Raw genomic sequence first — 16,523 nt, 5'->3', positions numbered from 1 at the left:
CTCTATCTTTTCTTGCCCAGTGATTATTTTCCCTGATCATGGTTTAGGAACAGTGTGAGGAAACTTATACTGTTGTTGCCCAAGTTCCCTGGTTTCTAGGGCTGTCAACCCAGCACCTTTCCAAAAGCACTTAAAAAAATGTAGTGAACCGTATCTGGTAAAGTTGGGCACCCATGATATTGTCTTCTGACTACATTCAAAGATGATCACATTATCTCTTTTTAGTTCCAGGTATGTGAACTGCACTTATAATATGTTGCTTGTGAAGACAAGATAAATTAGGGCTCTCTTTTTATTGTAGATAAAAGGATTTTCTTTTCTTTTTTTTTTTTTTTTGGCTAAAGATCTTCTCTGTGGTGACACAATGTTTTCATTAGGTATTTGTCCATTATTTAATAGTTCCCTCCTTCTGTAAATTGCTCAACTTGGTCCCAGTATAAATCAAATGACCCCTCCTAGAAGATCAGAAATGGATAGCAGGAGCAAGAAAACCTTTTCCTGTCTCAGGTTACAGAGCTTTGTCCAGGGAAAAAGAAAAAGAGGAACAGGAAATTTGAGTGACAGATGGAAGGAGGGCTCTAGGTTTGACACTAATATAATTTTGAATGTTTAAAGTACCGCAAAACCCATATTTAAGTAAGTATTCAAACCATATAACTTCAATTCCTAATAACATAATTGAACAAACACTAAGATGATGAAGGCAAAGTTGCATCTATTCATACCAGGACTGAATTTGGACCAACATCTAGAGGACAATGGAATCATGAGCATCAAGGAGCATGAACGTAAGACAAACATACTTAGCTAGAATAGAGCATGTTTCATTCCTGGATCTCAGTGTCCCACAAGGAGTACATGTCACCGTCCCCATTTTACAGAGAGGAAGCAAAGGCACAGAGGGAGAATATGACTTGCCCAAGGTCACACAGCTGGTCAGCAGCAGAGCCTGAAATAGAACCAGGTCTCCCAATTCTCAACCCAATGTCTTTAGCACTGTGTGCCTTTATAAAGCACAGGTAATGCCAGACAAACTAGGCTGGGCAAAGCCTTAAAAATGCAGTGTAGAGAACAATCCTGCATTGGCCAACGATGGATGGACTAGAAGATGAACTAGCTTTCTTCTGTCTTCAGCTTCTTTGTTTCTGTAATATCCTGTGTTTAGTATAACAGGCAATCTAATGAACTGAGACACAGACAGGTCCAGTTTAAAGTACTGGGTATGGATGTACTAGATGACCTAATAGAATGTCTCCATCTCTAATTGGTATGGCTGTTTTTTTCTTAATCCCATTGCAGAGTTAATGCATAAAAAGAATGCAGTAGATGTAATGTATCTTGATTTAGCAAAGCATTCAGTCCAATGCCTCTCAAAATATTACTTGCATATTTAGTTTACATTGGCTTGAATATGAGCACTATCGCACGCATAGAAAATTGGCTAAAGGACTACAAACAAAGAGTAAAAGTTAACATCAATGCGCTGAGCAAGGGTCTAGTAGAAGCTACAAGGAATAGTGATAGATCTGATTTTAACATCTTTAATTATATAGATTGGGGTAGAGAGTATGTTAATTGAGGACCATATTCTGATCTCATTTACACTGGTTTTATGCTGATGTAATTTCGTTGAATTCACTGGAGTTGCTCCTGGTTTGCAAGTGAGATCAAAATTAGGCCCCAGTTTGTAGCTGATTCTAAATTAATGTCTAGCACGATACAGCAATTAATCACTTGGACCCCTTTTACATCTTTCTTCTAGGATTTAGAAACTTTATTAATTTAAAGAGGAAAACTGTATCATCCCTTATCCCAAACAAAATGTATCCCGTATGAAAATGTAGTGAGTTTAGTATATTTTTATTGGATTTAAATTAAAATGATAAGCACAGAAGGCACTAGAAGACATCCGGCAAATCCAGTGAGAGGAACTTTTGGGAAACCAGAGGAGTTGTTGGGGGAGTGAAGCCCTCAAGAAAGTAGAACAGTGATGTGACAGGCACTTGAAAACCACTGGGGATGCCCAGAGAGTGCTTAGGGCACTGGGAACCACTCGGAATGCCAGAGTGAGGGTGGATGAAGGGTCACAAAGAGCCACTGGGAAATTGACAGGTTTCAGAGTAACAGCCGTGTTAGTCTGTATTCGCAAAAAGAAAAGGAGGACTTGTGGCACCTTAGAGACTAACCAATTTATTTGAGCATGAGCTTTCGTGAGCTACAGCTCACTACTATTGGAGACCCAGTCCTGCGCTCCAATCTGCTTTATTGTGGGATTATTTGTCAGCCTGGCTGCATGTCCCTCCACGGGAGTGAGGGGAATAAGGAGCCCTCTTTCTCCTCTGTTGGGCTCCATATCTCCAGGCCCTGTGCAGCGAGGAAGAGCAGCTGCCACAAGCAGGTGGGCGGGGAGCATGTGAAGCCTGGGCTCTTCCCCCACCATGCGTCAGCTGGCACCCAGGGGAATAGAGCTATGACAGGAAAAGGGTAAGCGCCCCATGGAGCAAGGGAAAAGCAAGGATTCAACTGTGACTCTGAGTCCAGGATTGGTCCCTGCCCTATTCCAGTGCTGCTCCTTATGTGGGCTGGATAGCAAGACGTCATCTAATACAACATGACTTAAGTGAGAGCACGAGTTAGGGAAGCATGAAAGTGAAGGCTCACTATAGCCTCAAACTTGACCTACCTTCTGCCTCCATAAACATTTGCTCGCTTCAGAGCTGATCTGAGGCCTGGATTATTGCCCAAAAGATTGGAACTCACCTGTTCTTTCATCTGTCCTTGTCGCTCCCCAGTTTTTTGGTAGATGAGTCTTGGCTCTCTTAAATCTGGAACAGAAAAGAGTAGTTTGGGAGAAAAACGTTGTAGGACAAAGTCAGGACAGTAACATCAGGCACAGCCAGCAGCACAATAACAAATCGGAACAAAAAATATTACAATGATTTGGAACCATGAAATTGCACAATAGCTACCTATGTAACCACATGTTCTTATTTTAGGGCTTGTCTACACAGGAAAGTTATACCTGTTGCTAAGATGTGAATTTAAACTGATGTAGTTATTCCTGTACAACAACCCATGTGGATACTCTAATTCTAGAACAAGAGTGGCTTTTTGGTGTTTGTTTGTTTCATTTATGTGGCTTTGGAAAGGTTTCAAGGTAGGCAGGAGAAAGCTACTGTTATACTGGAATAAGCGTACCAATAAGTGGAGTTATGCCAGTATAACTATAGTGATCTAGTTGTACCAGTATAACTGGTAAAACTGTCCCATGTAAACAAGCCCTTACTTACCCCTACTGTCCATTTCTTCCTTTTTGTTTATTAAGTTCACAGGTTGCATCTTGCTTCAAACTAAACTGTAAACTTTTCAGGAGAGGGATCGTCTTATTACATGTAAACACAATGGAGCACTGATCCTGACTGAGGCCTTCAGGTGGCAACACAATACAAATTATTATGATTCATAATAATAATAATAATAATACTCGTTAATAATAATATAATGAGGAACGCTGTTAAGAAAGGATGCTGAAGGCCGTGTAGTGTGCTTTGGCTTATTTTGCAGATCCTTCTTACATGCCCTAAGAGTGCTGGAGAAAACTTAGTCGTACACACACTGTATTGCTTAAAGAAAATTTTGGTAGACATTCTCCTGTAGCCTTTTTTTTTTAAATAGACTCAACACAACTAGCTTTGTCCCAAGGGTCTGTTCACAGAGGTTTCTTTTCAGTGTTCTGATAAGCGGATACTTTTTCCCGGTACTGTTCCCTGATCTTTTTCGGTTTGTTATAATGTACCAAAGGTTAGCGTTGGGAAATAAAAAAAAGCTCTGGTCCTGGGTACTGCCTTCACTAAATCAGCAAAAATTCCTCGTTCTTTAGAGGAGTCATTACAAGACTTCATATATATTACATAAGTTTATATTATAAATGATCAGGGTTTTGTAATTGTTACAGAGCTGCCGAGATATTCGATCCCTGAAAAGTGGTGAAATTATTGCCACACACAGATCATCCTGGGGGCCTTTGTGCAGAGCCACTGGTGAGTAATGAGTAGATGGCTACAAAAAAGTTACCCAAGCTAATTATTTAACAGATTCTGTTTTACTGATGGGTGAACTTGAAAACCTTCCTTGTACGGCATAAACCCCCTTGGCTGAGAAATGGGATGGTCAGTTGAAGCTGGGTAGCAATGACTGGTATCTTATGGGCCAGTCTCTGCTTGTTGCGATGCAGCAATGGTCATACACTGGTGGGGGTGGGGGCATGTTCTGTGCAACTCTTTTTGTGCTAGTGAGGAGGTGGAATTAATTGCACAGAGTAATGGGCATTTGAACGGCAATGTTCTGAGTCTGCTCAAGTCTTATACTGCAATCAGCTTTTGTACAGTGCTTCGACTAGATTCCTTCTAGAGCACAATATGTTAAGCCCTGAGGGTCAAATTCAGAGATGTGCTATGTAAGGTGATATAAGTTAGGTCTGTTATGCTCCCTTCCACCCACTTTATTGATGCTGTAAAGGAGGAAAAGTTGGCACAATTTACATATTGAAGAACTGGAATAAGGTGTAAACTAGGGTGGAGATCAGTCTAATTTACACCTCTTCTGGTTCCTTGGCTAATTAGATCCCTTAGAAATGGGTGGGGTGGCCAAAAGTCAATCAAATGGAGACTGAGTGCCGGGGGTGGGGGGGGGGGGGGGAAGCAGGGAGGAGTTGGTGTACAAGCTAGACCTTGCTCACTACTCTACACCCCATCTGAACATGACGCTGAATGTTCTTTTTAAGTGCAGTTATTGCCCGTCATGGCATTAACTAGTACTTGCCCCCCAGTAATATGAATTGTATCTCACATGATGTAAACATATTCATTTTACAAATATGCTTAATTACTGCACATGAACGACAGGACTAAAATCAAAGAACATTCTGCCTACAGGGTTATGCTGAAGCTAGGGCAGTAGCTCAGAAATGTATATATCACTATTATTATTTTAACAGAAAATGCCTAGAGCCACATCCTCCATACCAATTTGAGTACATTTATCCTATCACAGTCAGTAGTGGTTCTGCACAAGTATCTAAAGTCAGGATTTGCTCTAACTCACAGACATTGCCATGAGAATAACCCTTCCAAGAGGACCGAATCAATGTATCAGAGTCCCGTGCTCTTACCACTGCGTTGGGCTACTTGATGCATCCTAAATTGCATGCAAGATTGTAACACTCAGTTGGCTTCTTAATGTATGAACAGATTCCAGGGATTCAAACCTTTCCCTTGTTCTTTCTCTAGATGCCAAAAGTGAGAAGGCACCTGTGCTAGGAGTAGGGTTCATCATCCTTATTGTCATTGCTGTGTTTGTTTTTGTGCTGGGAGCGGCGGCCCTTTTGGTTTTCCAATACCAACGAAAGACGGGGAGATACAACTTCAAAATCAAGTCTGACAACTTTAACTACCAAGTGTTCTATGATTAAATATTTCCAATTTATCACATGTAAGTACTAAACCGTGATCAATCAAGTTTTAAACCGCTCAGCCCTTCCTAAAATGGAAACTGTGAAATGCTTACAAATTTGTCTTCAATAACTTGAAGCATTTTTTAGTTTAGTGATGTGGACAGTAATTAGATAGCCAATAGGAAACTTCCCATCCCCTTGCAACTGTGGATCAAGGGGAGTATGGAGCATGCAGCTCCTGTGTTTCCTTCCTGCACCAGAGTCATGATCCAAGTAGGTCCTACATGGCTGTACTGGGGACAGGTGTGTTGCTTCCCCTTATCTTCTTACATGGCCTCATAGCACAGGGGTGGGCAAACTACGGCCCGGGGGCCACATCCAGCCCTCCAGACATTTTAATCCGGCCCTCGAGCTCCAGCTGGGAAGCAGGGTCTGGGGCTTGCCCCGCTCCGGTGCTCCAGCTGGGGAGTGGGGTCCTTTGGTTGCCTCCCTGTGATTGGATTAAGGTGCAGGCTTGGGGGGAGGAAACAGGGTGACAGTGTGAAAAATCAGGACGGGGGTGGGGGGTAATAGGCACCTATATAAGACAAAAAGAAAAGGAGTACTTGTGGCACCTTAGAGACTAACCAATTTATTTGAGCATGAGCTTTCGTGAGCTACAGCTCACTTCATCAGATGCATGCTCAAATAAATTGGTTAGTCTCTAAGGTGCCACAAGTACTCCTTTTCTTTTTGCGAATACAGACTAACACGGCTGTTCCTCTGGAACCTATATAAGACAAAGGCGCGAATATTGAGACTACCCCTATAAAATTGGGATATCTGGTCACCCTAGCAGGAAAGGGGGCGTGGCCTGAGATTCTCTGTGTGCCATATTCTGTTGCTGAACTCCATCAATTATAGGGCTTGATTCTCATTTACACCAAGGCCTCTGGCAAGTGTAACAAGGCCTTGGTGTAAATGTGATTCAGATTCATAATATGTATATATAAACAGCCTAGTATACTCTCAGCAGTACACTGTCTAATAGCTCCCTTCTGGAAGCTAAGACAACTAAACAGTTCTTTGCCACTTATATATTAACTTTTTCTGAAGACTACTGATCCCACCTCTCCAGCATGATTTCTCTGTTCTTGTCTTCTAGCTGGAACTCGTCTCAACACACAGATAGCAATGGTTTTTCTTCGCACATCATTTTGCTCCCATTATCTCTCATATCTCTCATGATCTGTTGCAACATTGAATCCCCAAAGTTAACAATCTCTACAAAATATGATTATATTCCTCCTGATCTCTTTTTTGCTGTCTGTTACTCACCAAAGCAGTCTAATTACAACACAAAAACTATATGGTAGAGCTGCATTTTAAGTGGCTGTGATCTTCTACATGTAGTACAATTGCAGGATATTTGATTGGGTACTCCATTGTATGAGGCAGCAGTTCAGTTCTCAGCTGGATAAACTGGGACCCAAGGCCAAGAAACAGCATACCGCTCCTCTTATTCCCATTTCACAGCAAGTGTACCACTATTTTCTCTCTTCAAAATATTTATGAATAGAACTTCTCTCTTTTCTCTCCCAGCTCAGTTGTTCCAGTTCCAGCTATGTCCAAGATTCTCCTGCTTAAAAATCTCTCTCGGCCACTTGCAGTTCAGCTCTTCCATTTTTGTTTTCATGGTCAATTAGGAAATATCCTTTTAAACATTTTGATCACTGTATTTTCTTCTGTTGTTGTTATCTCATGCTCTCCTGCATTGGATTGATTTCTTTCCTGCTGCACTGAAACCCCCTATTTTCTAAGGTGGAGAAGGAAACTTAAAAAAGAAAGGCTTAGATCATCCCCGTGTAAGGAAAAATAAGCACTGGGCCAAGAAATGTGATGAGTTTGATAAACTGTATAATCAATTGCTTGACCACATTTTGGTTTGTTATGAAATATACTCAAGAGACCAAATAGCCAAAGTAAGTCAGGTTATTAATGTCATACAGAAAAAAGATTCTATAAGATGTCAGACTCTGAAGAGCAGTCCTGTGCATTCACCTTACACAGAAGGTGTGCTCTGTGAAGGTACATTCCTACTTGTTTACCAGTAAAAGATACTATGTACATCACCTGAAACTGGATTCAATTAACCTTGCTTGTTTCTGATACCCTGGTGTATGCCTCTATTTTTTTTCTTTCTGAACCCATGCATTCCAGGTTATGATTCACTCTTACCTTTGTTCTGGGTGCATGCATTCCAGGTACTAAGGGGCATGAGGACATCTCATAAATCTGTGTTAGGACGAATAGGTTTGTTGCTATGAGGAAACAATATATGTCCTGATACTGACAGTTTTCCTATCTAGTTAGCCAAAGCTTACTGCAGCTAATGTAAAGTGTTATGGAATCCTTAGCATAAGTGAACAGGATTAGGTACAAGCCTGTTTGGGATATATAACTGCTATGTTCATCCTTAATAATATGTGTACTTAAATGCTTGGAACATAGATGGTGGGTAGTATTATCAACATCATATATATGTATGCTAGCCAGCGTATAGTAATCATCAAGTTGCAAGTTGCAAGTTCCTGCTACCCATCTTGTGGAAAGCATGATGATTTCCCTGCAAAGTGCTGGCAAACACCTTGGCCTTCCAAACCCCAGGAGACCTAAGAATAGTGGGGAAATGAGCGGGATCTTGGGTCACCTGTAGAAGGCTAGGGCATTTGTGCAGAGGTACAATATGTCTCTCAAATGCTTTAGTCCAATCCCTTCTCCATGGCAAGTGACTTCTTCAGGAGCCATCATGACATGATCTTCCCTCAACGGCCTCAATCCCTGACTTTACAGATGTTTCCACAACATGGAGAGAGATGCAGCATAATAACTTGTAACTAATAATGATGGTAACTTTGCATTTGGATTGTTTAAGAAATGTTACTTGTGGAGTGATTTTAGTTAACGGTACCTGTGTCACACATTTGCTTTGATCGATTATGGTGGACATAGTCACAATGAATCCAATGAATTCTGAATCCAATGTTTGCTCCATGCAGAGATTACAGGGTGAGGTTCTATGACCTGTGTTATGCCAGATGCCAGACTAGATGATCATAATGCTCCCATTCTGGTTCTAAAATCTAAGGATCACTTAAAGTAAATTATCTCTGCTTTTGACCCAAGATGTCTTACAAAGCATGCAAATCTCCTTTGTATCATCATTCCATAAATCATGAGTGAATTGTAGAGAGACAAGGTGGTTGAGGTAATATCTTTAATTGGACCTCTGTCTATTGGTGAGAGAGACATGCTTTCGAGCCACACTGAGCTGTTCCTCAGGTCTAGGAAAGGAACTCCCAGCCTCACAGCAAAATGCAAGGTGGAACAGATTGTTTTCCATATATAGTTAGCACCTACTGTAGCACCTACAGTAATTCAATTACTGAATTGTCGTCTGTGTATCAGTTTCAACAGCAAGTTAGATCCTAGTTTAAAACACTGCCTTGGCTGATGATGGGGCAGTGAAGATGCAATGTTTTGGAATCTTAGTTTGATGAACGTACCACTAACTTTTCATCTTATAGAAGTTTCTTTATTCTTAGTAAATTTGCTCTGAGCATCACACTGTATTTGCCTTGGGCACATAGTGAAAGAGGAAACTATTTTAATATAAATATTTTTTAAAGTTTGTAGTATTCGCATCCTAAACTGCTCTCAAATTTCAGGGCCAGAGCATCAGCTTTTGACTTCAGTGGAGCTATGCTGATTTACAGCTGTGGAGGATCTAGCCCACAGTTTTTAATGAAATGGGATAACTTGCATTTGATATTTAGCATGCTGAATGGAAACTATTGTTGTGAACAGACACAAATCAGATATTATGTAGCCTGTTTTGATGACTTAATAAATGCAAGGGCTAAGCTTATTTCTGGTTTTTTTTAATGTAATGACTTGGTCACAAATTAAGAATTGCAGAATGTCCTGAAGCAGTGTGTTGAGTGAATGTGGCAATGTAAGTTGTATGCAGTCTACCTGCAGTCGTGTAGGTCCCAGGGTATCAGGGACACAGGGTGGGTGAGGTAATATCTTTTTATTGAACCAACTTCTTCCTGACTGTTTCTGAACAGCTGCTCAAACATCAGTTTAATGAGTATCAAGCCAAAATATGTGACTTGTGATATAATGCAAATACGTATTGCAATTGCAAATTATTACATGCCCAGACTTCTGAAGGGGGTATATCTTCAATACTATATGAGAGAGGCACAAAACCTTTGTTTTATGTGTTAGGATTTTCACAGAGTCAAAGACAGTGAGGTAGAGTTGTGACGCATCCTGAGGGTACCCAGGGTTGTGAGGCACTTCATTACCACCTGCCCTGAGTGTGAGGAAAGCTTGTCTATGACTGCCAGGGGTCAGTTTCCCAATGCCACCAGCCACGGGCAACGCAAGCCCTCCCCACTAGGCCTCTGCAGGCGCCGCTCTCTCTTTACAGGTAGCAACAGGCACGCTCCAACCTTGAACCTTCTCAGCTTCTCTCTCGAGTGTCCAGCTCCAGGTCCACTGGACACTCACAGGATTCACAGATGTTCTGCTCCCAGAGAAGCAGTACAGCCCAGCTTACTAGTTTCACCTCAATCACTGCTCTGCTTACCACACAGCACTTATACTTCAATTCGCTATGGACGTATGTAAGTGTATTTAACAAAGAATAGAGATTCAAGCAGTAGCAAGTATAAGTATTGGAAACAAATGGTTACATATAAAATAAAGTCATAACATGTATTCTAGAACCTAGACTTATTTAACTAGGCACTTTCATGTCTTATAGGGCAAAGCTCACCCAAAGTCTTCACAGCCGGGCCTGGCTGTGATCCCTCCTACATGAGATGAAACATTTTGCCCACTTGTATCCTAGGTAAAGGATCCTGGGTGTCTCTTTTGCTACCCCAGGTATAGCAAAACAATCCTTTGATCTTTGTTCATAAACTGGACACCCTCCTGCTGATTGCTCCTTCCTGTGGATTTTGCCATCTCTTGTAGATTTCACAGTCTTGATTAGCTTGTGGCTCAGTAGTCAAATAGACCCCCATTGTGAAGTGGACAATACACACACTGACCAGACAGCGAGATAAGTGTCTGTTACCCTCTGACTGTACCTCCTCATTACCTGGCTCCGCTCCAAAGGTTTTGAGAATGTAATATTCAGTATAGATCTATAACTCCTTAAATATTACCCATAAATAAATTTTGCAATGATCATAACAAGCAGTGGGCTACTGACTCTCGGTAGAGACCCCACATATCACCCTTTGTAGAACTAATGTGCCTCAGGACATCCCTATAAAGCCCCATGCATCCACTCTGCCAGGTTGGATCAAGTGGGTCACAAGTGGATTGTCTACTGACAAGCAGATTCAATAATACCCTTGCACTGTAGTCTGGCAGTAGGTGCTTCGCTGAATGTGTGGATCAACCAATGGTATGGCAGAGTGGAAATATGTCTCATCTTCCTCCACTCTCTTGCCAACCGACTGAGTCCTGAGGGCAGGTGGAGTTTTTGAGGCAGAAGTTACAGCAAGTTCCCAAAATCATCCATGCTGAGATTTGCAAGGCGAGAAGCCTCAAAAGTCTCTGCAGGCTTTTTTATAGATTCTTTTCAACCAGCTAAAGGGGTTCACTTTGCCCTACTCTTCTTTATTAGTAGACTGGATATGATAGAGACACGGGCAGCTCCTTGTCCATCAGTCCATCTCCTATCAAGTCATCACTGGGTTTCTCTCACCTATGTGTAATTATTTTAATACACCCGCTGAAAAAGCTGTAGGGCCAGATAGTTTTCCCTGCTGCTCTGTAAAAGGCTCATCCAAAGACTATTGAAATCAGTGTCACTCTGCTTTGGTGTCACTGGATCAGGCCCTGAGTGTCCAAGGGCAGGGAAAGGCATAAGGACCCTCCCACCTCCTTTCCATTCCCGCACAACAGTTGGGCCCAACTGCATCCCCCGCACTGCCGGGAGGTCATGACTTCTACTGTCTCTTTGCACAACACTTTTTAATCTTCACTAAATTTCAATTGTTAGTATTTGATCTCTTGTCAATGCATTCTTCTTCTTCTTCTTCTTCAATCTCCCTCTTGTGCTATGGCACATACGACTATTTGGTTGGGAAATTAAGTGGGGTGTTACAGTAGGTTCCTGCACTGCCCTTTTGTCTTTGTCAACTTAAATCCAGGTGTTACCCAGTGATGCAGTGAAATTGATGGTCTCATCTTAGATCCCTATGGTCAATTATCCACTTCACTGCCATACAAGTCAGAACTAATATCAGTTTCTGTTCAAGAACAGCTCCTGCAAAAAGCAGAGCTGCTAGCTGCCTCTTTGATGCAGTTTGGATTTTGTCCACCTTTTTTTTCCTGTTAGTAGGGCATTCTATGAGGCCTATTAGAACTATGGCGGAAACCCATATAGAAATAACACTGAGGAGTTTTGATTTGACATCTTAAATTTTGTCCTAGGAAAATATTTGAGTCAGCTGTATGTATGTCTAAATAGTCCATTTTTATTGGAAATGATGGACATAGCAAGTTTTGATGTACAATCAGTGTGCCATTTTGCATATGCACATTAATAGTGTATTCTAAGGACAAGAAGTTATTGCCAACCTTGTGGGCATAGAGAATAGTTGAAATAATAAAAAACAGACCTGTCAATGAAAATATGAGATTTGAGCTGTTTTTTAAATGTCTGTCTGGAAAATTCCCTTCTTTGCTGGGAAGGAAAACAAAGTAGAGAGACTCAAAAAGTTTTACTGTAATTGATCTTAAAACATTAAACAAAGGATGCAAAATACATTCTCGTCACAAGCTTAGAGTAAAAGAGCCACCTAATGGTTGGTTTGGTTGTACAGACAATTGTATTATGCAGGGGATCTGTCTGTGAGGGCTGTACTCAGCCATAAAACCAAATCGCACACTCAACGAAGAGGAACAGCACTTACCAACCCTTCTCCTTTATAGACACTCTTCTTCTACTTCCTCTTTTGTCATGATCATAACAGGACCTCCTCATTCCTCCTCTCTGTGCTCATGCTCTCAGTAGGTCTCCGTGGCCAACTTCCAACTCCCTTCCCTCTGGCTGTCATATGTTTCGTATCAGGACTTATCAGGTTGCCGTGTTGTGCAAAGTGGCCAGTCTATTGAAAACATCGGGGCTTTCCCATCTGATGCACCCTTTAGTTCCTTGCCCATCCAACAGAAAGCTGAGTGTCTCAGAAATCTGGGTGCTTTTCACGTAAATGCCTTCTCAGTCATAACTTCTAGTGATGGTAAAAGTCACATGGCATTATTTCTGCGCCCTGATTGGATGACTGAATCTTTAAAACAGGAGGATAATGAATGACAAGGAGCCAATAATACACTTGTAGTATGAATTTTCAAACTAATAATTTGTGCTAAAATTCCTGAAAACTTTGGGATTTGAAACAAGCAATCATCTGAATATATGCAAGTAACGAATGATGTGAACCCACAAATAGCAGGAGGACAAAATGTTGGCTCATTTATTCACACATATTTGTAAATCTGTTCTTCATTATTCAATCAGCTCCACTGTGAAATGAGTTAGTGGTGTCACTCTAGTTCCTAAGGCCTGATCCTATCAGGTGCTAAGCACCTTAAACTCCTATGGAGTCAGTGGGAGTGGAACGTAATTAGAACCTTTTAGGTTCACGTGCCTAGTGAACAGATCAACCTATCTCGGAAAGCACCTTCTGGCTCCTTTACTAGAAGTCTCAGCAGAAAGGCAATGAATTAGATAGGAATGGAGACTGACTTACCCTCTTAGCCCTGGTCTACACTAGGACTTTAGGTCGAATTTAGCAGCGTTAAATCGATGTAAACCTGCACCCGTCCACACAATGAAGCCCTTTATTTCGACTTAAAGGGCTCTTAAAATTGATTTCCTTACTCCACCCCTGACAAGTGGATTAGAACTTAAATCGACGTTGCCGGCTCGAATTTGGGGTACTGTGGACACAATTCGATGGTATTGGCCTCCGGGAGCTATCCCAGAGTGCTCCATTGTGACCGCTCTGGACAGCACTCTCAACTCAGATGCACTGGCCAGGTAGACAGGAAAAGAACCGTGAACTTTTAAATCTCATTTCCTGTTTGGCCAGCGTGGCAAGCTGCAGGTGACCATGCAGAGCTCATCAGCACAGGTGACCATGATGGAGTCCCAGAATCGCAAAAGAGCTCCAGCATGGACCGAACGGGAGGTACGGGATCTGATCGCTGTTTGGGGAGAGGAATCCGTGCTATCAGAACTCCGTTCCAGTTTTCGAAATGCCAAAACCTTTGTCAAAATCTCCCAGGGCATGAAGGACAGAGGCCATAACAGGGACCCGAAGCAGTGCCGCATGAAACTGAAGGAGCTGAGGCAAGCCTACCGGAAAACCAGAGAGGCGAACGGCCGCTCCGGGTCAGAGCCCCAAACATGCCGCTTCTATGATGAGCTGCATGCCATTTTAGGGGGTTCAGCCACCACTACCCCAGCTGTGTTGTTTGACTCCTTCAATGGAGATGGAGGCAATACGGAAGCAGGTTTTGGGGACAAAGAAGATGATGATGATGAGGTTGTAGATAGCTCACAGCAAGCAAGTGGAGAAACCGGTTTTCCCGACAGCCAGGAACTGTTTCTCACCCTGGACCTGGAGCCAGTACCCCCCGAACCCACCCAAGGCTGCCTCCTGGACCCAGCAGGCGGAGAAGGGACCTCTGGTGAATGTACCTTTTAAAATACTATACATGGTTTAAAAGCAAGCATGTGAAAGGACTACTTTGCCCTGGCATTCGCGGTTCTCCTAGATGTACTCCTAAAGCCTTTGCAAAAGGTTTCTGGGGAGGGCAGCCTTATTGTGTCCTTAATGGTAGGACACTTTACCACTCCAGGCCAGTAACATGTACTCGGGAATCATTGTAGAACAAAGCATTGCAGTGTATGTTTGCTGGCATTCAAACAACATCCGTTCTTTATCTCTCTGTGTTATCCTCAGGAGAGTGAGATATAATTCATGGTCACCTGGTTGAAATAGAGTGCTTTTCTTCAGGGGACACTCAGAGGAGCCCATTCCTGCTGGGCTGTTTGCCTGTGGCTAAACAGAAATGTTCCCCGCTGTTAGCCACAGGGAGGGGGGAGGGTTGAGGGGGTAGCCACGCGGTGGGGGGAGGCAAAATGCGACCTTGTAACTAAAGCACATGTGCTATGTATGTAATGTTAACAGCAAGGATTACCCTGAAAGAGTGTAGCCACTGTTTTATAAAATGTGTCTTTTTAAATACCGCTGTCCCTTTTTTTTTTCTCCACCAGTTGCATGTGTTTCAATGATCACAGGATCTTCTCCTTCCCAGAGGCTAGTGAAGCTTAGAAAGAAAAAAAAACACACTCGCGATGAAATGTTCTCCGAGCTCATGCTGTCCTCCCACACTGACAGAGCACAGACGAATGTGTGGAGGCAAATAATATCAGAGTGCAGGAAAGCACAAAATGACCGGGAGGAGAGGTGGCGGGCTGAAGAGAGTAAGTGGCGGGCTGAAGAGAGTAAGTGGCGGGCTGAAGAGAGGGCTGAAGCTCAAATGTGGCGGCAGCGTGATGAGAGGAGGCAGGATTCAATGCTGAGGCTGCTGGCAGACCAAACCAGTATGCTCCAGTGTATGGTTGAGCTGCAGCAAAGGCAGCTGGAGCACAGACTGCCACTGCAGCCCCTGAGTAACCAACCGCCCTCCTCCCCAAGTTCCATAGCCTCCACACCCAGACGCCCAAGAACGCGGTGGGGGGGCCTCCGGCCAACCAGCCACCCCACCACAGAGGATTGCCCAAAAAAAAAGAAGGCTGTCATTCAATAAATTTTAAAGTTGTAAACTTTTAAAGTGCTGTGCTTAAAGTGCTGTGTGGCATTTTCCTTTCCTCCTCCACCACCCCTCCTGGGCTACCTTGGTAGTCATCCCCCTATTTGTGTGATGAATGAATAAAGAATGCATGAATGTGAAGCAACAATGACTTTATTGCCTCTGCAAGCGGTGATTGACGGGAGGAGGGGCGGGTGGTTAGCTTACAGGGAAGGAGAGTGAACCAAGGGGCGGGGGGTTTCATCAAGGAGAAACAAACAGAACTTTCACACCGTAGCCTGGCCAGTCATGAAACTGGTTTTCAAAGCTTCTCTGATGCATACCACGCCCTCCTGTGCTCTTCTAACCGCCCTGGTGTCTGGCTGCGCGTAACCAGAAGCCAGGCGATTTGCCTCAACCTCCCACCCCACCATAAACGTCTCCCCCTTACTCTCACAGATATTGTGGAGCACACAGCAAGCAGTAATAACAGTGGGAATATTGGTTTCGCTGAGGTCTAAGCGAGTCAGTAAACTGCGTCAGCGCGCCTTTAAACGTCCAAATGCACATTCTACCACCATTCTGCACTTGCTCAGCCTGTAGTTGAACATCTCCTGACTACTATCCAGGCTGCCTGTGTACGGCTTCATGAGCCATGGCATTAAGGGGTAGGCTGGGTCCCCAAGGATACATATAGGCATTTCAACATCCCCAACAGTTATTTTCTGGTCTGGGAATAAAGTCCCTTCCTGCAGCTTTTGAAACAGACCAGAGTTCCTGAAGATGCGAGCGTCATGTACCTTTCCCGGCCATCCCACGTTGATGTTGGTGAAATGTCCCTTGTGATCCACCAGAGCTTGCAGCACTATTGAAAAGTACCCCTTGCGGTTTATGTACTCGGCGGCTTGGTGCTCCCATGCCAAGATAGGGATATGGCTTTAGTGTATGGCCCCACCACAGTTAGAGAATCCCATTGCAGCAAAGCCATCCACTATGACCTGCACATTTCCCAGGGTCACTACCCTTGATATCAGCAGATCTTTGATTGCGTGGGCTACTTGCACCACAGCAGCCCCCACAGTAGATTTGCCCACTCCAAATTGATTCCCAACTGACCGGTAGCTGTCTGGCGTTGCAAGCTTCCACAGGGCTATCGCCACTCGCTTCTCAACTGTGAGGGCTGCTCTCATCTTGGTATTCACGC

At 43.2% G+C, this 16,523-nt stretch overlaps 1 protein-coding gene across 1 annotated transcript in view; it reads left to right on the top strand.

Moving 5' to 3' along the window:
- The window catches only part of UMODL1 (uromodulin like 1), a 66,271-nt gene extending 56,912 nt beyond the window's left edge, over window positions 1-9,359 (top strand). Inside the window, exons 20-22 of the mRNA XM_048865842.2 lie at window positions 3,956-4,040; window positions 5,289-5,490; window positions 6,597-9,359. Of these exons, the coding sequence (XP_048721799.2) occupies window positions 3,956-4,040; window positions 5,289-5,470 (267 nt within the window). The 3' untranslated portion in view covers window positions 5,471-5,490; window positions 6,597-9,359. The remainder of the gene's footprint in view (window positions 1-3,955; window positions 4,041-5,288; window positions 5,491-6,596) is intronic.
- The last annotated feature ends 7,164 nt before the right edge of the window (window positions 9,360-16,523 follow it).

The sequence above is a fragment of the Caretta caretta genome, chromosome 1 (genome assembly GCF_965140235.1).
Source record: "Caretta caretta isolate rCarCar2 chromosome 1, rCarCar1.hap1, whole genome shotgun sequence".
NCBI lineage: Eukaryota > Metazoa > Chordata > Testudines > Cheloniidae > Caretta > Caretta caretta.
Note: the sequence above shows the minus strand (reverse complement) of the source record. Positions and strands in the feature narration are given on the sequence as shown.